At 42.7% G+C, this 23,176-nt stretch overlaps 2 protein-coding genes and 1 long non-coding RNA gene across 4 annotated transcripts in view; 2 read left to right on the top strand and 1 right to left on the bottom strand.

Annotated features, from left to right (window-relative positions):
• FASN (fatty acid synthase) overlaps positions 1-4,329 on the top strand; it is a 43,118-nt gene extending 38,789 nt beyond the window's left edge. Inside the window, exons 42-43 of the mRNA XM_039562512.1 lie at positions 20-271; positions 1,360-4,329. Coding sequence (XP_039418446.1) covers positions 20-271; positions 1,360-1,497 — 390 coding nt within the window. The 3' untranslated portion in view covers positions 1,498-4,329. The remainder of the gene's footprint in view (positions 1-19; positions 272-1,359) is intronic.
• A 1,640-nt stretch (positions 4,330-5,969) lies between these two features.
• Positions 5,970-21,334, top strand: DUS1L (dihydrouridine synthase 1 like). Of its 2 annotated transcripts, none has more exons than XM_039562529.1 (13): positions 5,970-6,325; positions 9,801-9,909; positions 10,811-10,861; positions 12,634-12,686; positions 13,437-13,519; positions 13,683-13,786; positions 14,732-14,876; positions 15,485-15,581; positions 15,949-16,037; positions 16,850-17,016; positions 17,565-17,602; positions 20,579-20,654; positions 20,974-21,334. In XM_039562529.1, exons 1-13 carry the CDS (start codon positions 6,089-6,091, stop codon positions 21,123-21,125), a joined length of 1,401 nt encoding a protein of 466 aa, XP_039418463.1. In that variant the 5' UTR covers positions 5,970-6,088; the 3' UTR covers positions 21,126-21,334. The 2 variants fall into 2 exon arrangements, with proteins under 2 accessions (XP_039418463.1, XP_039418462.1); XM_039562528.1 differs by having other exon boundaries at positions 5,971-6,325; positions 12,574-12,686.
• On the bottom strand, positions 10,963-12,633 carry LOC120410978. Its single transcript, XR_005603364.1, has 2 exons — positions 12,552-12,633; positions 10,963-11,908 (listed from the first exon to the last, which is right to left on the bottom strand). It is a non-coding gene; the product is annotated as an uncharacterized LOC120410978 (long non-coding RNA).
• Positions 21,335-23,176: the final 1,842 nt, after the last annotated feature.

Below are 23,176 nucleotides of genomic sequence, written 5' to 3'. Positions count from 1 at the left end.
AAAATGTTTCTATTTCCAGCTGCTGGAGATTCTTCTGCCCCTGAAAGATCTGGAGGCTCGTGTGAATGCTGCTGTAGACCTAATAACTGAGATTCATACAAACATCAATCGTGAAGCACTCAGCTTTGCTGCTACTTCATTTTACCATAAACTGAAGGCTGCTGACAAGTATATACCAGACTCCAAGTATCATGGGAACGTGACACTGATGCGGGCAAAATCTCACAATGAATATGAGGAAGGTCTAGGTAGAGACTATAAACTCTCAGAGGTCAGTCTCAGGCCCACTGGTGATTGTTGAGTTTCTCTTGATACTTGGGGAAGACAAAGAAAAGCATGGGAAATCATCTGTACTGAGGAAAAAAGGACAAAACCAACCTGACAGAAATTATCGTTCTGCAGCTGTTATGCTCTACCAAGAATTAGAAGTCTCCAAAAGCAAATGAGATGATTGGTTCCAGGCATTTTCTGTGGGTAGTGAGGGCCAGAAAGTCTTGCCTGTATATAGGATAAGTGTTTTCTATAGCCGGTTCTTGCAGCTCTCTAGAATGACTTTGGATAATAACAATGTTAAAAGAGAGCATCTTACAGTCTCTTTTCGCTGTAGGCCCTAAAGTTAGTTCACTGAATGAGGGCACCCTTCTGAAGAGCAAGTGTCATTCTTCTGACAAAGACAGCTTTTTCTCAGTTGCATTTTTTTCACTGAGAAGGTAGTAGTTAGAAGTGGGTTTCTTGTGGGCTAAAAAAAAAGTCAGGGTTTGGCCTGTAGTCCAGATAACGTCACTGTTCTTTAGCCCCTGCTTACATACAAGGGTTAAATTGGTGCAAATATCAGGGGAAAAGGAAGTGATTTTCAGAATTCCCTTCCTGCTTCTGGCATTTCCTTATCCCTTCAGACATCTAATTTAGTCATTATTGATTCCAGGCTAACTTATATGTTATTAAAGTTACATAATGACCTTAAAGGAAGATTCCTGGTGGTGGTAGAAAGATGCAGGGGGTGTTTATTTGGTTTACTTAAGGGCTTGGAAGTAGCTACTTTTATCATTCATTCTTTGATATTGCAGGTAAATTAATCTTTTGGTACTAGGTTGGTTGACTTCCTCCTAGTTTATATTTGAGTGGACCACCTGTCAGGCTGTCAAACTATTGTGCTTTAAAACACTGGTTCCAAACAGTGCCCCACAGCTGGTCTGTGAAAATGTGTCAGAGTAAAACTGGTGCTATTTTTAACTGAGTTTGACAGAGGCAGTGGTCTAAATTATTAGTAACTTAGAAGACTGACAAACCCAAAGTGGCTAGGTGATTAGCTGGTTGTAAATTGTGAATGAAAAGTTCTTCTTTTTCATACTTATGCAGGTATGCGACGGAAAAGTATCTGTCCATGTTATTGAAGGGGATCACCGCACTTTGCTGGAGGGAGATGGTGTTGAATCAATTATTGGGATCATCCACAGCTCACTGGCAGAGCCACGTGTCAGTGTCAGAGAGGGTTAACTTCTCCTTACTCACTGTCAATGACGAAGAAAATGCCAACAACATTCCTATGTTATGACAGACCCCAAGGAACTCTTCCTGTTGTTCAACATCTCATCTGCTCTGCTGCCAGAACTGGGAAGTCCAGCTGGACTCAACTGGTCTTTTTCTGTCTCTTTCTTGCTTATCTTTTCCTTTCCCAACTTTTATGGGTTCTATCTCCTTCCTTTCCTGTGGCTGTTTTTCCCCCTAGTCTCCCTGTCCATGTTAACTGTAGTGCTGTGACACTGTCACTGTGCACTGCAATGAGGGTTCCCCACAGATGGTTGCTTCCTACACCCTTGGCAGTATAAAAAACAAATTTAGGAGTAGATTTCTTGTGCTTTATATTGTTTTTGTCTTAACAGTATTCCAAAGGGTATGTGATAGCACTTGTTGACCAAGCCTAGTGAACAGGGAGAGGAGAGGAGCTGCAGCTGATTTTGGAGATACTTTTTGTCTGTGAAGAATCTGTCTGCAGTTTAGGTCAGAAAGAGAATTCCACTGAGGGTTTTGTAACTATATTTTTTAATTTGCTATATTCTAAGTATTTATTGTGTCAAACCAGAGACTTCTTACTTGGTTTTAATTTATCGTGGGTTATAGGAGAAAAGAAACATCCCTTTTTGGAGGGGAAGGTTTATTCTACAAGGGAAAGTTGCCCATTTGTTAAACCAAAATGCATCTCTGAAATAATCTGGTTTCTTGGTTTTTTTTTTTTTGTTTTTTTCTTTCTCCCACTGCCCTGCCCTTTTCAGAAAGGAATAGGTAGAAGGAAGGATTCTTGCCATCATGTACTCTTCAAAGGAGAGAGGGGCCTGGGGGGATAGGGTGGATAGTTTGACAGATGTTGCTGTATTGAACAGCCTTAACTTGGGCATGATAAAAACAGGAAAAGCTGTCCCTAGGCAGGTACTTTGTTTATATTTGTGCAAGGTTCTGTGGCCTGCTGTATCAGAACCTTAGTAAAGCATTAAGATTAGTGCTTTACCTTATTCCCTCTCACCTCCAGTCTCGCCACCCAATGAAAAATTTGGAATGGGGAGGGCAGGGAATAGAATTCCTTTACAGTAACTGAAAAAATCCTCCCGCCCCTGCTCTCCCATAATCAAAGCTCAGGCAAACATACAAGGATCTACCCAAAGCCCCTATATATTTTATTTAGCACAAGACTTGCTTAAGCCTTGTGTATTCATTTTCCTTTCAGTAATGAGACTGGAAATCCCACATAAGTTAGCTAAGTAATCAGTTTGATGGTCTGATTTTAAAATACAGTACCTTTTTGAAGGAAATTTGCATAAAATTCAATTGAAAAATTTCTTGCCTTTGCTATGCTGGATCTGTCATTTCCGAAATCAGTAAATCCTTGCTACACTTATGATACAGAGGAGACCTGGGTAGCAACAAAGCACCAACTAGGAGGAGCTAATCTGCTTCTCAGAACTGCTGTAAAACCCTGGCTCTCTCCATCTTCATCCCCCAGTGAAGTATCCTGGTAGTTGACAGGATACACGAGCATTCCAGTGACAGGAACAGATGGCTCTTCACTGCAGGTTCTGACCTAGTGTCTTTTGCTTATACCACCCTCTGTTGATAGTGGCTGGGTTAACTGGTTTTAGTTTTATAAAGTATTTCTTTTGTGAAATCTGAAATAAAACAACATGCTGTCAGCTTAAACCATTTTGAAATGTCTTGTTCATTTTTTCTTTTTTTTTTTTTTTTTTTTTCCCCTTCTAGTTAATACTTTTTGGTCTGAAGCATGTCTTTTTGGCTTTCCTAGTATTAAACAGAATTCATCACTGGTTGGCTTTTGAATTATTTTCTACCACCATTTCTTAATCTCATGTTTCACCTGGAATCTCTCCCTTCATGGTATAAAGCAAAAACTGCTGCTGACATACCTGATTTGTAGTCTGTGGAGAAGGCTTAGTATTCTGAAGCATGGCTTCTTGTTGCCATGATTTTGGTACCTTAGATACAACCACAGTATTGAAGTGGAAACTCTTAGATGGGCTTTTATTTGCCATATTGGACAAGCCATTAATATTCCTGCCTCAGTTTTCCCATCTGTAAAATGGGACAATGGTGTCTATCTCAGGGTCCCTCTGAGAGTTGGATAGGCAATGGGTGTATATGCTCTGAAGTTTTAGGTATGATGTCTGAGTGTTAGACAGTAACAGAAGGAGTGTGATGTGCGAGGGATACTGGATACTGATACTGGAGTGGCTGTGTGAACAGTGTGTGGCCCATGGGACTTCATTACATCTACTGCACACTGTCACTGCACCTACTGGCGTAGGGTACTATATGAAACAAAACAAATGGGGACTAGTTGGTTTGGTTTAACTACTGGCAGTTGTAGTGAGCCTGAAAAAAAAAAGGTGAAAGAGTCCTACTTGTGTTGATTATATTTAAAACTGGAAGGAAAAAGAAAGGAGTGATTAAACTTAAACAGGTACAATAGTTCTGTGCTAAAGTGTGTAACTTATCTGAATGGGCTGTGTGGAGGCAGCAAGGACTAATGCTGTCCCATCTGTTGAAGCAGGAGTTTGATGAGTTCCCTGTATAAACAAATATATATGGTTTCATCTAAGCAGAGCTTGAAGATACTGTTTTAGTCATAGAAGTTGCTTAAGAATTACTTACAGCTTATATGCTGTCAATGTTCTTGTGGTTGTTATTTGAAAAGCAGCAAGTTGTTTTGTTTAGGGCTTTTTTTCCCCATAATTATCTAATTATGAGCTGCTGCCATGTAACCCATTATAACTGGCTGCTGAACACAGTGTGCCAAAAATAAAAACCTTATTAGCGCTGGTATTGCTTGTTGTTTCTCAGTAGCCCATCACATTAGACAGAGGTAGAATAATATCAGAAGGCAAAATCCAATATTGCAGTTTCTTATTTTGAGAAGACAAGGGCAGAAGAGAAGTCCCCCGCACCTACCCTTCTCTGTGAAACTGAAGTGGGGATTCTTGTCAGCTGATACATTCCATCCTTTTCAGCTAGCTTCTCACAGGCTAAAACCATGCTGATCTTAATCTCAAGACTAAAGAAGAGTTCTCTGATGGGGGAACTGTTAAGGCTCCCAAATGAACATTGCTGTTTTGAAGTGATGGACCATATACCTTAAATCTGCAATAGGAAGAGTTCAAGAATGTATGGCACATAGCATATGTTGTCATCAGTATTAAAGCTATTATTTTCCTTTCCTGAAGGCAAAGAAATACACCTCTCTTGCTGAAGATACTAGTTAAAAAAATGCAAGAAGTGCCACAGTTTAATAGAACTGGTTACTTTTAAATAGCACTACCGGAAAGCAAAGTTCACTGGTGCTGAGATGGAGATGGAGTAAAACCCAAAAGATGTAAGGTAGAATAGGAAGCAGGTGTTTGTTTCTTCTGGACTTAAGTAAGTTACCAGACATCACACCTGCAAATCAGGGTCAAAAGAAAGGAAAAAAAAAACCTCCTGGAGCAGCTGAGCAGAGGAAAAGTGAGTGCTGATAGCGGTGGAGGCTGTATATTTCAAATAGCAACCTTGTTCTTTAGGCTGCTGAGAGGTAATGAAAGATGGTAAAAAATAATTAGAAGCTTGAAACTTAATTATTTATTGCAGCAAGTTCATCACAGCCATGCGTGCTAGAAAGGTGGAGAGAGGGGGAAATACGGGCTTTCACAGTGAAGTTGAGCTGTGAAGGCTTGTCAATGGACAGACTCTTAACAGGCTTACTGAGCAATTGGAGTGTACATATAACCCTGCTTAGGCTCTGGTGCTTTGTTATATGATTTTGTGAGAGTTTTCTCTTTTGAAGAAAAGAAGTCCTGTAACTCAAGTTACACTGCTGTTTTGACTGGAGTAGAGATGCAGCATTTTTGATACTCTGGAAGGTAGTGGCCAAGAGAAGCAGAAATCCTCCACTGTGCTCATCCTGGTGATGGTCAGTAGCTTTATAAAATGATGCAGAATGAACGATTTTGTCATGGATGCCGTTATATTTGGTTCAGTCAGGTGGACCATTTTCACCTCTCCGCCCCGACCATCCGACACCAGAGACAGGACAGGACAGGCCTCTCACTTAGCCTGAGCTCTTGAAATGCTCAGTCACGGCGCTTCCTCTCCGCACTGCGGCGGCAGAGGCCGAAGTGCCCAAAGCCGCCCCCTTCGGGCTTCGCGCTCTGGGCTCGGGGACAACGGACGGCAGCTGCTGCCCGGGCCGTGCTGCACGAGGACCGCACCGGCCGCCTGCCGGGGCTCCCTGCGCGGCCACGGCAGCTGGGGGGAGACCGCCCAGCACCGCGCCACGGCAGCCGCCCCTCAGGCGCTGCGGCCGCCCCGGGCAGCGCGGGGCCCTGCGGCTGCTGCGTCTCTCCCGCTCGCGGCCCCTTGCTGGCAGAGCCGACGTTTCTGGAGGGGACGGCGCGCGGCTGCACCGCTGAGCCGGCCGGAGCGAGATGGCGGTGGCACCGTCCGGCTGCGCCGGTGCCCGGCACGGGCCCAGCGGAAGCCCGCGAGCCCCGGTGCGGCGGCGCGGGGCGGGAGCTGCCGCAACGCTGCACGGGTGAGCAGGCGGGAGATGCCGAAGCTGCGCGGGGAAGCCTTCTGGAGGGAGACGCTGCGGAGCGCCCACTACGTGGTGGCGCCCATGGTGGACCAGAGCGAGCTGGCCTGGAGGCTGCTGAGCCGCCGCCACGGCGCCCAGCTCTGCTACACACCGATGCTGCACGCCCAGGTCTTCCTCAGGGACGCCAACTACCGCCGCGAGAATCTCTATGGCGAGGCCTGTCCCGAGGACCGCCCGCTCATCGTGCAGGTGAGCGCGGCCCCCGCCCCGGCTCGCCCTGCCAGCCCCATCGCCAGGAGCGGCGGCTGCCGCCGGGAGGAGCTTCGCTGCGCTCACCGTGCGGTGCCGTTCTTGGGTAATGCTGAGGACGCAAGTCAGCATTGCCAAACGCACCCGGGCCATCCACCCCACTCGTGCTAACAAATCCAGGCGTTTTCCAAATGTGCATGAGTTGAAGGTAGTCAGTCTCGTCCACATTTTAACGTGGTTATATAGGATGACTGAAATCTCATTTTCTTCATCTAAATACCGCTGACAGTACTTAGCTCACAAAGATGTGTGTTTTTCTATTTGTCCCATATTTAGCATAGGATTTGCTGTCGTAACCACAGGGGCCTGGAGCACTGGACTTCTCACAGGGTTTCAGTCCCCTGCACCTCATCTTTAGAGACAGATTACAGTTGGTCTTGTAGAGTCAGGGTGTGTCCCAGATCTGGTACCACTCAACGAGGATCACAGCTTTTTGAGTAGTTCTCTGAAACCCTGAGCTCAGTGTTTAGCTATAGAGGAAGGATGCAAGGAATATAGGACAGACTTCAAAGCATGTGTTGCTTCTGCTTCTGGACTACTTTGTGATGTTTGGGTACTTCACTCTATCCCAAAGAGGGAAGTGGCTTGTGGAGCTGAAGAATAATGCTGGGAAAGACAGCTGTCATGAGCAAAGGAATTACTGATTTCCACATGTGGATCAGTTAAATGGATGAGGACTCTTTACCCTGGAAAAGAAGTGTCTCCCTTGACTGAGGGGAGAGATAAGAGAAGCCTGTGGAAGTATTACTGGCTTGAAGATGATGAATGGGAAACAAGGAAGCGTAGTGGTAGTTATAAACTGCAGAATTCACTACTGTGGGATATACTGGATTCTGGAAGATTACGTGAGTTTAGAAAGCGAATGAAGGAAAACATTTGAGGGTCTTTAGGTGCAACAAACACACCTTCTGCTTCCAAAGTCTTTAAGCGTCTGCTGTTCCCTAGACATCTTGGTGCTGACCTTTGATCTGTCTCAGTACAGCTTTCACAGAATCACAGAATATTCTGAGTTGGAAGGGACCCACAAGGTACATCAAGTCCAACTCTTAAGTGAGTTGCCTATACAGGGATAGAACTCATAACTTTAGTGTTATTAGCACCATGCTCTAACCAACTGAGCTAATCTCAGCATCTTGTACATTCTTCTGGAGGAGGTAGTTTCTTTTGACACAGAAAAATACAAGTGGCAGAAATTCAAGTAATCATAGAAAGCTATGTCACAGATCTTCAGCTCAGTAAGCTGTGTGTCGTGGGTGACATTACCTGAAGAGGATCAGTTGCTGTGAGCTTGCTGTGTTGCCCTTCTTCCCACAGGCCACTATTGGACATAAAGTACAGAACTAACTAATCTTTGGATTGATCTTGTGCAGCAGTCCTTACAGATTTGGTCACAGAGTTTCAGAATTAGATTAGGCAGAGGTACATCTGAGCTTAGCCTGCTCTGAAGATTTGTTTACTGCACTAACATCTCTCATGGCATGGTTGGAAGCTTTCCATAGTTTCAGTCATCTTAGAGAAAGCAAATATTAGTTGGTCATAATTTATGGAGGGCTTTAGGGTTTAAGTAACACCTTCTGCTCAGAAGTATTAAATAGTTTAAATTTTGTTTCAAGTTTATGTAAAGATGTGATGTCACTGGTTTTTGTTCAAAATGAGTTTTAGAAAATCTGTTTAAAAGCATAAATGAGAAGAACAGTCTGTCCTCTTCAAAAAAGAAGCTTCAAATCAACTTATTTTATTAATTTTCTTTTTAGACTGTGCTTTAAATGTAATATTAATTACATTCCATTTAGACTGAGCATTTTACTATAGCCCATGTGTCTCTTTCACATTCCATGCTAATGGGAATTCATTTTAGAGGCAGTGGTGCTTATTGGTATCTAAAAATATTGAGCTGTCTCCAGACCCAGTGACATTATGGGTAACTCTTTCCTTAAGCACCACCTTTCCCTATTGAAATTCTACAGCTGTTTGTTCTGAAGAGGATTTTGAGAGTTGTTTCCAGTTATTCTTGGGTATCACATGTAAAATATTCATCTGATATTTCTTTGCCTCTTGAATGCTCATCTTTCTCATTTTATCATTTGAAGATTGAGGATCTTTAGCTGGTAAGTGTCACAAATTTTGTTTGGTTTTTTTTTTTTTTCATAGAATCATAGAATATCCTCAGTTGTAAGGGATTCACAGAGTCCAGCTCCTGCACAGAACAGCCACCAGAATCCCACCAGTGTTGTCCAAATGCACCTTGAGCTCTGGCAGGTTTAGGGCCATGATCACTGCCGTGGAGAGCCTGTTTCAGTGCCTGACCACCCTCAGGGAAGAAACTTTTCCTGATATCTAGCCAACACCTCCCCTGACACAGCCCCAGAGGTTCCCTCAGGTCCTGTCACTGGTCACAGAGAGCAGAGATCGGAGCTGTCCCTCTGCTGCCCCTTGTGAGGAAGTTATAGACTTCTATGTCTATAACTCCATCTCCTCTTCTCTAGGCTGAACATGCCAAGTGACCTCAGCCACTCCTCAGATGGCCCCTCCAGACCCTTCACCATCTTTGTAGGCTCCTTTGGACACTCTTTAATAGCTTTGGATCTTTCTTATATTGTGGTGTCCCAGACTGTCCCCAGGACTTGAGGTGATGCAGCCCCAGGGCAGAGCAGAGTGGGACAATCCCTTCTCTGGCCCAGCTGGTGATGCTGGACCTCATGCCCCCGGGACACAGCTGGCTCTCCTGGCTGCCAGGGCACTGCTGACTGAGCATATTCAACTTGCGGTCAACCAGGACCCCCAGGTCCCTTTCTACAGTGCTGTTCTCCAGCCTCTTGTTCCCCAGTCTGTCCGTACATACAGAGTCACCCTGGTTCACCCGGGTTCAAAATATGCTGCTTGTCTTTATTAAACTTCATATGGTTGGTGATTGCCTAGCGCTCTGATTGTCAAGGTCTCTGCAGGGCCTCTGTGCCTTCCAGGGAGTTTACAGCTCCTTCCAATTTAGTATCCTCAGCAAGGCTACAAGTCATTTATGAAGCTGTTAAAGAGCTCTGGGCCTAAGATGGAGCCCTGCGGAACCTAGTCATGACCGGTCACCAGCCTAATGTCATCCCAGTCCCTATAACCCTCTGCCCTTCACTCATGAGCCAGTTGTTCACCCATCACACTATGTGTTTATCCAGCTGTGGCCTGGACATTTTGTCCAGAACGATCCTGTGAGAAACAGTATCAAATGCTTTACTGAAGTCCAAAAGGATTACATCACATGGCTTCCTTTCTTCATTTTGAGAAATAGTGTTTGGTATTATTAACTGTGCATATTTGCCTGGTTTTTGTAGCAGGTAGTTGCTTCATAACTACATCGTAACATGCTGTCAGTATTTGAAGAAAGCTATTGCCTGATTATTCCACTTCTCTTTGGTTTTCACAGTTCTGTGCCAATGATCCTGAAGTGTTTGTCCAAGCAGCACTGTTGGCTCAGGATTACTGTGATGCCATAGACCTAAATTTGGGTTGCCCCCAGATGATTGCAAAGAGAGGTACGTGCAAATCTGAACCCTGGATAAGCAGAGAAATGGCAAATGGTGTTTCAAATGTGAATGTTGGCAGTAAAATATCAAGAGGCCCAAACCAAGCCTTGGGGTGGGGCTGCAGTACTGCTGAAGTCAGTTACACCCAATAGGGTAGCAGGTAACGCTTTGTAGTACCTAAACCAAAAATTAGGTATAATTAATTCAAATTTCTCTTAAGTGACAGCTCCTGTGTCTAGAATATCCTTCAGAAACAGTATCTTTAGTAAGAGCTTGATTTTCTTTCTGATTTCAGTTGCTCAAACAGCCTGTTTCTGAAAAACTGCACTTAAAATTACATCATTCAGACACTTAGGATCTCCTATTTCCCTGGTTCTTGCACAGAGTTTTTTCACAATAGTGTAGAAGAGGATGACACCTGCTGAATTCCTTAGATACCGCATGTTTGAAAACCAGAACCAGTGTTTGAAAAGTTTGTATCAGTTAAGGTGTTGAGAAAAGATTTGTTCAGTAACTGCCCATTGTTCTTCTAAAATATCTTTCAAAGACTAATAGGAAATGATCAGTGGTGCAAATAGATCTTTCAGTCTGATCATCTTTTATCCTAATGGGATTTATTAAATATCTGGTATAAACCCTTAGAAGTTGGACTTTGAGCTGCCAGTGTCAACATATCAGCCTTTGGGAGTACCAGTGAAAGTAGGGCACGGGGATTTCTTGTCCTTGTCTGTCCTGTAAATCTAGGGTGAACAGAATGATCCGACTCTTCCAGTTGGGGCAGGACAGAGCAACTCTATTTCTACCAGTGAGGCGTATGAGTGTCTGGATCTTTCTTTGTGAGTGTTTATGAAAACTGTGCTTCAGGATCTTACTCTTCTGCACAAGTCTGTCATATGCTATTTTATCATAGGTCACTATGGAGCATTTCTGCAAGAGGAGTGGGATCTTCTTCAGAGAATGAGTAAGTATTTAGAGAGGGAATAGGATGAACTAATTATTGAGAGGAGGTTAGGGATTTTGGGGAAAAGGAGGTGCATCATGTTTCTTTGGGCAGAGTTGTGCTTGGGTTTTGAAGGGGTGGTTGCATTCTTTTTTTTTTTTTCCTTTTTTTTTTAATTTCTTAAGGTATTCCAGTGGCACCGTCAAGATACTTGGTGGTATCCCACTGCAAACTCATACCAGATCTGCTAAAAGACTTTCGTACCTGAAACAGACTGCAGGTGAAAGAGAGTCAACTAAGTTCCAGTCTCATATGATAGCTTAGTGGCTCTCCAACGCTAGAAACAGTAGAAGTCCCAGTGCCTTACTTTTTAACTTTGAAGTTCTCAGGTGCCAAGAGTCATGTTTCTGCTTGAAGCCACAGTTGCCCCTCACAGTTGCCCCTTTCTGATCAACTCCATGTATTCTTTCTGTCCACAGCATAGCAAATTATGCCTTTCTTCTCCTAATTGTTTAGGTTGTTTTCAGGCTATCCATAGCTGTTGTGAACAGTATCATATTTTTTTAAGAAGTACATTTGGAACTGATATACAAAGCAAGGTTTTGGTCATTTTGTAGAACTGAGAATGTGCCTTCACCCCACTTCAAAGCAAGTGCTGGAACCATGCAGATAGAGAGTCTTATTTCTGTTTGCATCCCTGGTAGTCTGGGGAATTTTGAGTGATGTTTGGCACAAAGACACTGCTGAGAGCCTGGAAGATAGACAGTGCTTCCTTGCCCAGCATGTAATGTGACTGTTGAGAAATATGCAAATCAGAACAGCCTCAAGGTATGAAGAGAACCCAGATCATCAAGTTGGGTGAGAACCCAGGCTGTCTAGTAAGAGAGCTGTCTTAGGCTATCCTCTTCCTACTTCTTTCCCCCGCCGCCTTTAAAATGGTGGAACACTCTTTTCTGCTCGCAACTGTATACACCTTGCTTGCTCCTTTGAAAGGGTGATAGGAAGTACCTATCATTAGAGCTCGTAGGATTTGGATTAGAAGACCTTCCTACATTGTACGTCCAAGCTCTGGAAGAGAAGAGAATTTCAGTCACACCATTACTCAGTGTTTTCCGGTTGGCTCTCTTTGTTAGTTCTCTTTTTAGTATTTTTGTGATTCCATGAACTGTGTAAGACTGGGAGTTTAACATGTTGTTCTAGATTTCACCCTGACTCTATAACCTACATTTACTACTTGATTGCATCCACAGCCTACCTCACTTGATAAGCCTTTGTGTGCCATGGATAAGACTCTACTTATGATTATTTGGGTGATAATTTGCAAAGAAGTGAAGCACTTTTTGTAGGAAAGGTAGACAAGCAAATGTTAATGTTGGAGGAGTACAATAGCCTGTGATGATAATGAACTTGTATCAATAATTAAATTGTGAGGGGGTCGTCTTTGAAAGTGAAGGCTTGATGCAGTGGAAATGTTACGGCTATTAAATGGGTGACTATTTTATGGCACCTTGTTGGGATGCAGATTTTGTGCTTCATGTTTGTGTTATTGTTATGTGATTAAACTATGCAATAAGGACTGCAGAGGACACTGCTGATTTTTTAAGCTGGGAGAACTGCATAGCATTAGCTTCTCAGGCTTTTTCCATACCACACCCAGTATCAGATCTTGAGGAGAGCAGACACTTTTCATAGCATTGTGCAGCCCACTTACCTGTCTTTTCAATCTTTCTCAGTTTTACTGGCTAACGAGAAGCTCTCTGTTCCCATCACATGCAAAATCCGCGTTTTCCCAGACATTGACAAGACAGTGAAGTATGCACAGATGCTGGAGAAAGCTGGCTGCCAGGTAAGAAGGCAGCTGCTCCCTCTACTCTTGCATTGGCCACGTATCTTTGTTTAAAGTATCTGATGACCAGTTCTTGGTATACTGTGGAGATGAATAGGCTGCATTACTTTGCAGACAGAGCAAGCAGGACGCAGACAGATTCTGTGTGTTTGCAGTCCTAGGCCACAGGTCAGTAGTGTGGTACAGAAGACATGATGACATCAGAGTCTCTTGTAATCACTGCACTGTGCAGCGTCCTTCACTGTGGTTGAGCATCTCAATCTTCACATAGTGCTGCAGGAGGCAGTGTGAATGCATGAAATCCACAGTACTGTAGGAAAAAAAGGGTATCGAAAGGTATCACTACAAGAAATAGGCAGCCTTCTAGGATTTAACTCCAGTTAAATTGGAAGAGATGGTATGTAGTTAGAGACAGTATTGACAGTATTTGGACCTTCTACTGAGGAGAAAGCTAGATCAATATATCACAAGTTCTAAAGCAAATCACAAATGGAATCCAGTGCAAAAGGAAATCTGTAGGTTCTCCCGTGATACAATCATATCATGCCATGGAGTAGCAAGATGAAAGGAGCCTAAGACCATGCCACAGTAGGTAAACTGCTGATATCTTTCTGTGTTGCTAAACTCTGTGCACTGTTGAAATAGCAGCAGGAACTCAGTGGCAGCGTAGGGGGTGAATGAAAGTTTTTGTCCGTGGATTTATTCCAGTAGTTCATACACGTGGAAAGTAAATGTAATTTTGTGTTCCAGCTGCTGACTGTGCATGGCCGTACTAAAGAACAGAAAGGACCACTTGCTGGTGTGGCATCTTGGGAGCACATTCAAGCTGTAAGGTTAGTGAGCAGTACCAGTCTTAGTGGATTCCTGCTAACACTTTGGATTTGAAGCAGAGTGTACAGTGGCACTGAAGAGCAAACAAATTTGTGTGACAGGAGGAGAATTTCTGGGTTGACTCTAATTCTCAATTTTATGCATCTGTTTTATTCGCTGGTATAGAAAAGCTGTAAACATCCCTGTATTTGCAAATGGAAACATCCAGTGTCTCAGAGATGTGGAAGAATGTATCCGTAAGACAGGAGTACATGGCGTCATGAGTGCAGGTAAAGAAAATGAACTTTTACTCATAACAGATGGGACTACAAATTGTTTCTTTTTCTCTTAGCAGCCCCATATATGTTTATTAAAAATTTATATCAGATTGACTTGGTGAACAGCTGTGCTTGACAGCTGAGTGGACATTCTCCCTCCTCTTAAACTGGCCATCTCATACCAGGACCAGGAATCACTTAAAATTTGTAAGAATTGTTATGTTGGACTTGCAGTACCATTGACTAGACAGCTCAAGTCTAATTACTTGACAAAGGCATATGGGGCTCCTGTTGTTCTGGAATATTTTTGTGGCATCGGTTAATCAGTGGAACAGTTTTTGAATAGTTCTCGATGAACTAAGTGCATCTGCAGATTAATATTCCTGCAGGTGGTTCGTGTTGGGTTGGGACAAGAAAGAATTGACATAACTTCCTAGAGGAAGAACTAGGATAGGCATCAGAAAGAGCTTCTAATCACTCACACAGTTAAAGAGGGGTTGTAGAATCTTGGTTTTAGAAAATACTGGTTAACAAAAGGCTTGTGAAGCCAGTAGAGAAAAGAACAGTGAGAAGCTGTATCTGTGAACTTAGGCCAGACAAATATCAGTACAGGCATAAGGCAAGACACCTGTCATATTAGTATTTAACCACTGGGCAACAAAAGCAGTGATTTCTCTCTTTACTAATTGGTCTACTGTCTTTGTGTCAAGGTTACATGCCTTTCTAGAAACTGTAATTAGGTATGAGCTGTTTGGCGCAATTAGGAGTTGTATACTGAAATACGGTATCCTGAGGTCAGGCTAGACTTTCAAGGACCCTGTGTTCCTCTTGTGAGTATGTGGGTGATGTGTCTGTGGCTGCAGAATCACAAAAGAGATTATCAAACTGCAGAGCAGAGATTTTGGCCTTTTTTTCAATCCTGAAATGAAAGTTTGAGTATTTCTTTTTGTTCCCTAGAAGGTAATCTTCATAACCCAGCTTTGTTTGAGGGCCGGAACCCATTGGTGTGGGAGATGGCTGAGGAGTATCTGGAGATAGTGAGGAAGTACCCTTGTCCATTGTCTTATGTTAGGGCTCATCTCTTCAAGCTCTGGCATCACACGTGAGTATCTCCATAGAACTCCTAATGTTTTCAGGGCTCATTCTGCTTAGTAAGTGTCTGAGTTTTCTGGACAAGGATTTGTTTGGCCAGAATGAGTATGCTGCAAGGTTTTCTTTCCTGGATCTGGCTGGAGAGGGTGTGGGCCGAGGCCTTTACCCTTCACTTCATATCTGGGAAACGGCGCATGGGGAATGAACGAGTTGCCACAAGATCAGCCAGGGCATGAGCTCACAGCACACCAGTGGCGATGTGGAAATTGCCCATATGCATACACACACTTCATGGCAAACACAAGTTAACTATCTTCTTGTTCATTGTGAGGCAAAGCGCTGTGGCATATATTGTGGAATAAGAGCATAGCTGTGGGCAGTTACTGAGAGGCAGCTGATGCAATGTACATTCGTGTTAGCTTATGTCAAAGTACCTTGGTTGTCTGCCAAGTATTTATCTAGAAGAGAGATATGTGTGCTTTTCTCTGGACTTACAAGGAAGAATATAAGCTTCTACCAAAGGCAAATGCATTGGGGAAAGTGTATAAAATGCTTTTATAAAGTTATTTTTAGTTGATCTCAGTCTGAATATAACTTGATGTTTGGGATTTGCCTCAGGCTTCAAGTTCACCAGCAGCTGCGTGAAGAATTAGCAAAAGTGAAGACTCTAGAGGGTATTGTAGATGTCAACAGGGAGCTGAAACTGCGATGCCAGGTACCAAGATAGGCCCTAATTTCCCAGAACAGCACTGCCTGCACTTGGTGGGAATGTACCAAGTATGTCATGCAGTTGACATCCATTAATCACTTCTCTGCCGCTTTGTGCCTTACTAACCTTGATATTGGTAGCTTACTGCAGTAGCATCCCCTTTAAGCCTGGACAACTTTACATGGGATAAAGTTGATTTAGGAGTTACAAATGTGCTTCAGTTCATCTGTCTTAGTAGATGGTTTTTTTGCCTGTATGTAACTGCCAGTAATTGTTAGCTTAAATTTCAGTTTGTGATTTCCTGGAGTTTGAAGTGTTGTTTAGTGTATTTCCTGACAACTCCAGGAAAACTGACTGTAACTCTATGCTGCAGGAAGAAATAGCTAATCAGAAAGAAGGAGAAAAGCCAAAAGAAGGATTGCCTTTTTTCCACTGGATCTGTCAGCCATACATCAGGCCAGGGTGAGTTACCTATTTTGATACTTACAGGTACGCATAGGCCTTTCCCACCCATACCATCAGTATCAGACATTGATTCTGTTCTAGGAGCTTACATTCATTAAAAAAAAAAAAAAAAAAAAAAAAAAAAAAAAAAAAAAAAAAAGTTAAGACTTCGGATTATTTTTGTTCTAGTTTGGTTTTTTCCTAGTTATTGCGTTGTTTGTGGGGATGTTGCTCACTGTTTGCATCTTCTCCTTTGGATCCTCCTCAAATTTCTCTCTCTCTGGAAAGTAAAAATCAGGAATCCCACTGCAGCTCAGAACAAGAACCTGATGTGCACTGAATATGCTACCTGACAGTGCTTTATTGTTACATGCAACATGAATGTTGCTGGTAACTGCTATGGTAGCAAAGATGAGAACTAATTTGTGTTCTATAAAGAATGCTTGTAATGTATGGACAAGTTTTTCAGATAGCTTATTCCCCTTCTGCTGAAAATTGGGCTGAAGAAGAGAACAAGTGTGTCAAGATTAATACTTAAGTAAATACTTTAAAAATTTTTAAGTAAAACCTAGGAATAAGAGGTGCCTAATTACACTGGCCAACTTTAATTGGCTTTCCAACTGATATATCTGATAGTGTGTCTGCTGTTAACTGCCAGAGTTAACCAAAAAAGTTAGTTTTTTCTATCCCACTTCTAAGGGCAATGACACTTCCTTGTAGCCATGACAGAAAGGTTTATGGTTTACCCAGATTTCTGTAAACCAAAATAATGGTCAGGGAACAGCTACTTCTTCCCTCCAGCCACCTTACAATGAAAGTCACTGTTTCAGGCCAAAGGAGAGATGCAGGGAGAATGGAGACAGTGGAACTGAGAAAGGTGTGAGAGGAAAACGTGCTCTGGAAGAAGAGGAAGATGGAAATTCTGAGCTTCTGTCCAAGAATAAACAAAAAAAGAAGTTAAGAAATCCAAATAAAAGCTTTGATCCATCTTTAAAACGTAAGTTCCATTTATTGACATAAATGTATGGAGAGTTGCTGATACCACCTTTGACATAAACTGCTACTAAGAATTTTCCTTGCTTGTGTATTTGTAGAAAATTCTTGAAAAAGAGGGGGAATTGTTGGGAAATTTCAATAGCAGGCAATGTGGTTCAAATAATGTTCACTAGTAAAGGAAACAAGGATCAAAGTAGTAGGTCACTGATTCTCTCTAAGCATCTTTTAAAGATTAAAATTGTTTACAAACTGAATTGCAGCTGTCACTAGCATTTGAAATGGAAATTTTGTATGAATTTCAAGCTGATGTCCTCCTGTTTTATGCTTGACTCAAGGATTAAAATTCTCTATGTTTTGATTTATCTTAGAGGCACTTAAAAATTCAAAGTATCTTTACCTTAGGATTGTTATTTGAGGTACTGTATTTTTATTTCAAAAAGACTCTCTGGCTAGAAAAGCACCAGGCTTTGTCTGGTCCTGATTTTTTTTTTTTAACTTCTTCCACATAAAAATACCATTGCTGAAAGCAGCTTTCTCTCTCTCTCTCAGCCAAATATGCAAAATGTGATCAGTGTGGAAACCCTAAGGTAAGTCAGTACAAGTGTCCATAAAAGCATTTCCGTTAAATGGAATTTAAATGACCACGCAGGGGTCAATCGTGCAATGTCTGGATGAAGATAAGTGACAAGTGGTGTCCCTCAGGAGTTTGTATTGGGACCAGCACTGTTCAGTGTCTCCATCAATGATGTGGACAGTGGGATCAAGAGTGCCCTCAGCATATTTGCATATGACACCAAGCTGAGTGGAGTGGGCCATCCAGAGGGACCTGGACAAGCTCAAGCAGTGGCCTGTGGGAACCTCTGAGGTTTAACAAGGCCAAGCGCAAGATTCTGCACTTGGGTCAGGGCAATCTGGGTATCAAATCCAGCCTGGGGGATGAACAGACGGAGGGCAGCTCTCCCCAGAAGGACTTTGGCATGCTGGTGAATGAGAGGCTGGTCATGACTCAGCAATGTGCACTCACAGCCCGGAAACCACCTGTGTTTTAGGCTGCATCAAAAGCAGCGTGGGCAGCAGGTCAAGGGTTGGGGGGATTCTGTGCCTTTACTCTGCTCTTGTGAGACCCCCCCACCTGGCATACTGCATCCAGCTCTGGGGCCCTTGGTGCCGGAGACCAACATGGAGCTGTTAGGGCAGGCCCAGAGGAGGCTACAAAGATGATCAGGGGATGGAGCCCCTCTGGCACGGAGACAGGCTGAGAGAGTGGGAGGTGTTCATCCTGGAGAAGAGAAGGCTCTGGGGAGCCTCACTGCCCCTTCCAGTGCCTAAAGGGGATTTAAAGACAGCGATGGACTTTTCAGCAGGGCCTGTTGCAGTAGGACAAGGGGTGATGGGTTTAAAGTAAAAGAATAGATTCAGACTAGATATACCTTAGATGAGAAGTCATTTTTTGTAGTGAGGCAGTGGCCCGGGTTGCCCAGAGAGGTTGTGGATGCCCCATTCCTGGAAAAATTCAAGGTCAGGTTGGACAGGGCTCTGAGCAACCTGATCTAGTTGAAAATGCCCCTGCTCTTTTTGTAGGGGGTTGAAGTAGATGACCTCTAAGGGCTCCTTCCAACCCAAACTATTCTATGATTCTGTTCGTTATTCAAAATCCTGAGGTGGGTCCCTGCCAGTGCCCAGTCACGCCAGGTGCATGTCAAGTCCTGCTGATAAGTGTGTGTGTGGGGAGGAAAGTCCATACTTGGGCAAAAGCTTTTTAACCATTAACTGTAACCAATCTCTGAGGTTGAAGGTGCTGCACAAAAATCGCTAACATATATAGGTTCTTTGAGAGAATTTGCCTTCCTTTCCAAAAAAAGTGCAGTCTTACTGCTGCGGAGGGTGTTTATTGTTAAGACAGTTGAGTGAGTTAATTGAACTTCCCAAGATATCTTGGAAACAAATCTCCAAACTTCCACACATGTATGATGTGTATTTTACTGTGAAATGAAAAACAAACCCCCTCTTACAATGGTTAGTGGTGAGTGGAGTTTTTCTGCAAAGTGAAAATTTGAATAACTGGTGTGGTTCTTAATGTACTAATAAAAATACTTTAACTGTCATCCCAGTACAGCCTGTTGTAAGTGTCAGGCAGTATGTGCAGCTCTGGTTTGTGTTGTGTTTGGATCTCTGCCTTTATCAAAACAAGCATAAGCACCTTCTCATCCTCTGTTCTGCCTCTGCAGCAGATTAACATTGGCTTTCACTATTAGCAATGTGAAATGAGGCAGCTGGTTTACAGGTTCTGTATTGAAATTTCAAATACTGGATATTTGCAAAGGGTTGCTTTTGCTTTTGTTTGTTTATTTTTTCCCTTGAGGAACATAGCTGTTTGCTTGACAGGGTGGTGTTGCTGAGCTGTGTGAGCAGAGTGTATTTATTGCTGCTAATATACCTGTAAAGCAGGGTGTAAGATGCAAGTAATTTTGTGTTCCAGCTTAAAAATTAGCATTACACCTCGAGGGTGGGGGAGCCTGCAACACAAGCATGTGATGTTGCTCCCTGTTGTAACACTGTTACTGCAGTGCAGCAGTGGAAGCCAGCTGGGGCTCAATTTGAAGCTGCAGCTACTGAAGAAAATAGGGGTTTTTTTGCTGTGTTCATTATAGGGAAAACATTGAGCACTGGGCTGGGCTGCTTTCAAAGCCATCCTGTTTCATAGCTAATCCAGGTGTTGCTTGGTGCATAAACCAGGATTGTCTGCAGCAGGGCTTAGACTTTTGTTTTGCTCTTGCATCACTGTAATGTTGCAGGCAGCCCTTGAAATCTTCCAGCTAGGCCTGTAATTTATTTTCTTCCCCTAGATTATGCATGTCTGAGCTATGTCATGAAATGGGGTGGGGGGGGTGTGGAGAAGAAGAAGGAGAAGGAATTCAACTAAAGCCTCCCTAAACATGTAGGATTTTTTAACTGGGGTGGAGGGAGCCACGCTCAACATCACCCCTCTTTCTAAAATGTGTGTGAGCAAAGCACCCCAGAGACCAAGGCTCGTATAGCCACATCATCAGTTAGCCAAGACTCAGCTGCTGCTGTCCCCTAAGGATCATACATTATACTTTAATTAATACACAGGTGTATTTTAAGATGCAAGTAGGGAAGTAATTCTAGTTGTAACATATTTTAGGCATAGCTGCAAATGGTGGCATATGTCAGGCACTGTGTTTCATGTTGCAGGGAACTAGAGCAAGCTCACAAGCACCAAATGTGCTCATGCTTGTTGCAAAGGGTTTATGGTTTGTGCCTGCTTGTAGTGGGTAACTCAGGCTGCCCAACAGGCTATGGGGGTTGCACAAGTTGAATGTGGATTGTTTTTTGGTTGGTTGGAGTTTTTTTGTTCTTTATGTGCAAACAGTCAATAGCCCCCAATATGACATCAATGCTGTCATATTCATTAGGCTGAGTACATGTTTTTTTTCCCGAAGATCTGAAAGTGCAGAGCTGTATTGCTACTTATTATAGTAAACAGTAATAATTTTCATTTTCACTGACACAAGCTTCTTTATACTGCTATCCCAACCCAGGGTAATAAATGTGTGTTTAATATGTGCCGAGGATGCTGTAAGAAAAGAGCATTCAAGGAGACAGCAGATTGTCCAGGTAAGTGTATCTAGCCTTACCAGGCATCAAGCAAACATTCTCATCTGCCATGTATATTCATTACTTTAATCTTTACATTGTGGGGTGTAGGTAAGTGTTAAAACCGACATACATAGCTGTCTAAAAGTTTATGGTACCATTTTAAAAGACTGCTCTTCCTTCTCTGTATGTTATTTTTCCTGCTTCCAAAGCCTCAGGATTCAGTTTCCAGTCTGTGAGGACCCATTCTTTATAAGAAATTAGGTATTCTGTTTACCACTGTCGCCATCTCATTTCAGGATATTGGTTTGGGTTTTTTTCCCCCCTTTTGCTTTTTCAGGTCATGGATTACTTTTTAAGACCAAGTATGAAAAATCCCTTTCATGGCAGCACAGTCAAAGAGGAATTCAAACCGCAGAGATCAGTCAGAGAGGAGATGCAGAGGTGGGGGAGACAGCAGTGCTGAAGGAGGCTGGTGACAGTACAGGGTGAAGCTTTGGAAATGAACAGTCCAAGAGTTCCTGCCAGACCACTACTTCCCTGGGCCAAAGAATGTGTCATCTCCAGCTCACTGTCAGCTGCGTGAACTTGTTCCACATGATTACGTTCTGGAAAAGTTTTACTTAAGTAAAAAACTGCTTACTCAGGGAATTATCCTGCATTTGAAATAAAAGAAATGCAATTAAATGCCTCATGCTGTATTTTAAAGACTGAAAATGCTGCATTTTTGGGTGAGGGCAGTTTCTGTAAGCTCCCATTACACTCTGCCTCCTGTATGCTCATTAACCCTTCATGTTCTGTTTTTAATACTGGGGACTAAATTTATTGTATTAGAACAGCCTTCTGGCATGCAAAAAATAGCAATGTCAGTGACTTCCTCACTAACAGAAAATGTGTCATATCTGTTAGCGTTTTAGTAGGCCACATTTTCAATGCAGAAGGAATGCAGCAGTACTTGGAAAACTGTAAGATCTTGATATATCCACATTAACAATTACTAGTTTCTTACAGTATGACGAAACTTAACTGTCTTCCATGAGCTAAAGGTTGGGGGAGGATGAAATCTCTATTTTAACAGAGAGGGTTGTCTAAAAATATGTGGGAAGTTGGAACCAAGTCCATGAACATTTCCCTGCTCAAGGTCTCCTACTTCATTATGTTATCATTTGTCTTTTCCACCTGATAAATTCTGAGAGGTGTGACAAAACCAGATGCAGGTCTACACATGCCTCTTTTAAAGATGGGAACTTGAAACCACCTCTCCCACCTCCTGTGGAAATAGTCCACTTCTTCCCTTGCATAGGCATACATGCTAAAGCTGTCAAGTATTTTGAGTTCTCTGGTCTATTCCCCCCTCTTCTAGTAAAAAAGCTAAATATTCATTATCCTAGAATTTCAAACTGTTTAACTGATCTCTTCCCATTTACAGTTTCCCAAAAATATCAGAAAGCTCAGTCATTCTCCTGCTCACTGTGCCAGAGAAAATTTACAAAGTCCAAAAAGGTGAAACAGCCAGTTCCAACACATGAGAACTGGGGCTGAGTGAGAGATTTGGCTTATCTTCTTACCCACACAGAGAGATTTTAGATCACACCTTCCTCTCACAAATACAGTCTCATCACAGAATCACCAGTGTGAAGGAACAATCAAGCTGGCTTAAGGCTCCTAAAATTCAAGAGAGGTCTTATGCTTGAGAATGTTAAGTGGACACCCTTCTATAAAGAATTAGTATTTAAGATATATTTGTCCCTTCCTCCATCCCAAGGCATTTCTTAACAAGCACAATGGAGAAAGCAGACAGACCTTATATTGTTCGCCCCTGTCCATGGCATGGCTGGAGGCTGCCACACTCCTGACAAGGGCAGGAAAATGGCTCAGTTTGGCACTGCAACACAGACCCACCTCTGTGCATCCAGCTACAAATCACCATGCTAATGGACAAAAGTTTCAACCTGAACTTTCAACAGCCATGCTAGAAGATGCCAACCTTGCAGTTACTAAGGCAAAGTTGTCCATATGATCCATGGCTCACTAACCAGTGATTGTGAACTTGGAGGCCCAATTACAACATGAGCAAAGCCAAGCCAATTACTGTTCACATTGGGCACACCTGCATGAACAAGGGATTACTTTCAGGCTAGGCAATATATACTAATCATCCTGTTTAATCAAAAAATTGTAGTCTGCCACCTTGGCAAGGTTATGACCTATTTTGTTTCTGTTTCACAGGCCCTTAAGGAGATACACACAATTTAGTTTTAATGGAGTAGGGGGAGGAAAAGGCAGTACCCTGAGTGTAGAATGATGCTGAAAATGATGCTCAGTCTTCAGGTTTGAGGGGAAATGGATTCTCATATCTAAATTATTTTCAGAGGCACACAAGAAAAAGTTGGGGTATTTCACCTGACAAAAAAGAAAGCCAATTGCCTTTCTCTGACAAATAGGTTATGAAATGAGATATGAGAAAAATATTTTTAAAAATTTTAAAGACAAAAAGTGCATCAAAACAAAGACTGAAACTCCGAGATTTCAGTACGTATTTA

The sequence above is a fragment of the Corvus cornix genome, chromosome 18, assembly GCF_000738735.6.
Source record: "Corvus cornix cornix isolate S_Up_H32 chromosome 18, ASM73873v5, whole genome shotgun sequence".
NCBI lineage: Eukaryota > Metazoa > Chordata > Aves > Passeriformes > Corvidae > Corvus > Corvus cornix.
The sequence above is the reverse complement of the archived record's forward strand: the minus strand, read 5'-3'. Positions and strand labels throughout refer to the sequence as shown.

Coding starts and splice junctions, on each gene's coding strand:
- DUS1L (XM_039562528.1), top strand. CDS start 6,089: ATGCCGAAGCTGCGCGGGGAAGCCTTCTGGAGGGAGACGCTGCGGAGC. Junction 6,326..9,800: donor ACCGCCCGCTCATCGTGCAG/GTGAGCGCGGCC, acceptor TGGTTTTCACAG/TTCTGTGCCAATGATCCTGA. Junction 17,603..20,578: donor ATCAGTGTGGAAACCCTAAG/GTAAGTCAGTAC, acceptor ATCCCAACCCAG/GGTAATAAATGTGTGTTTAA.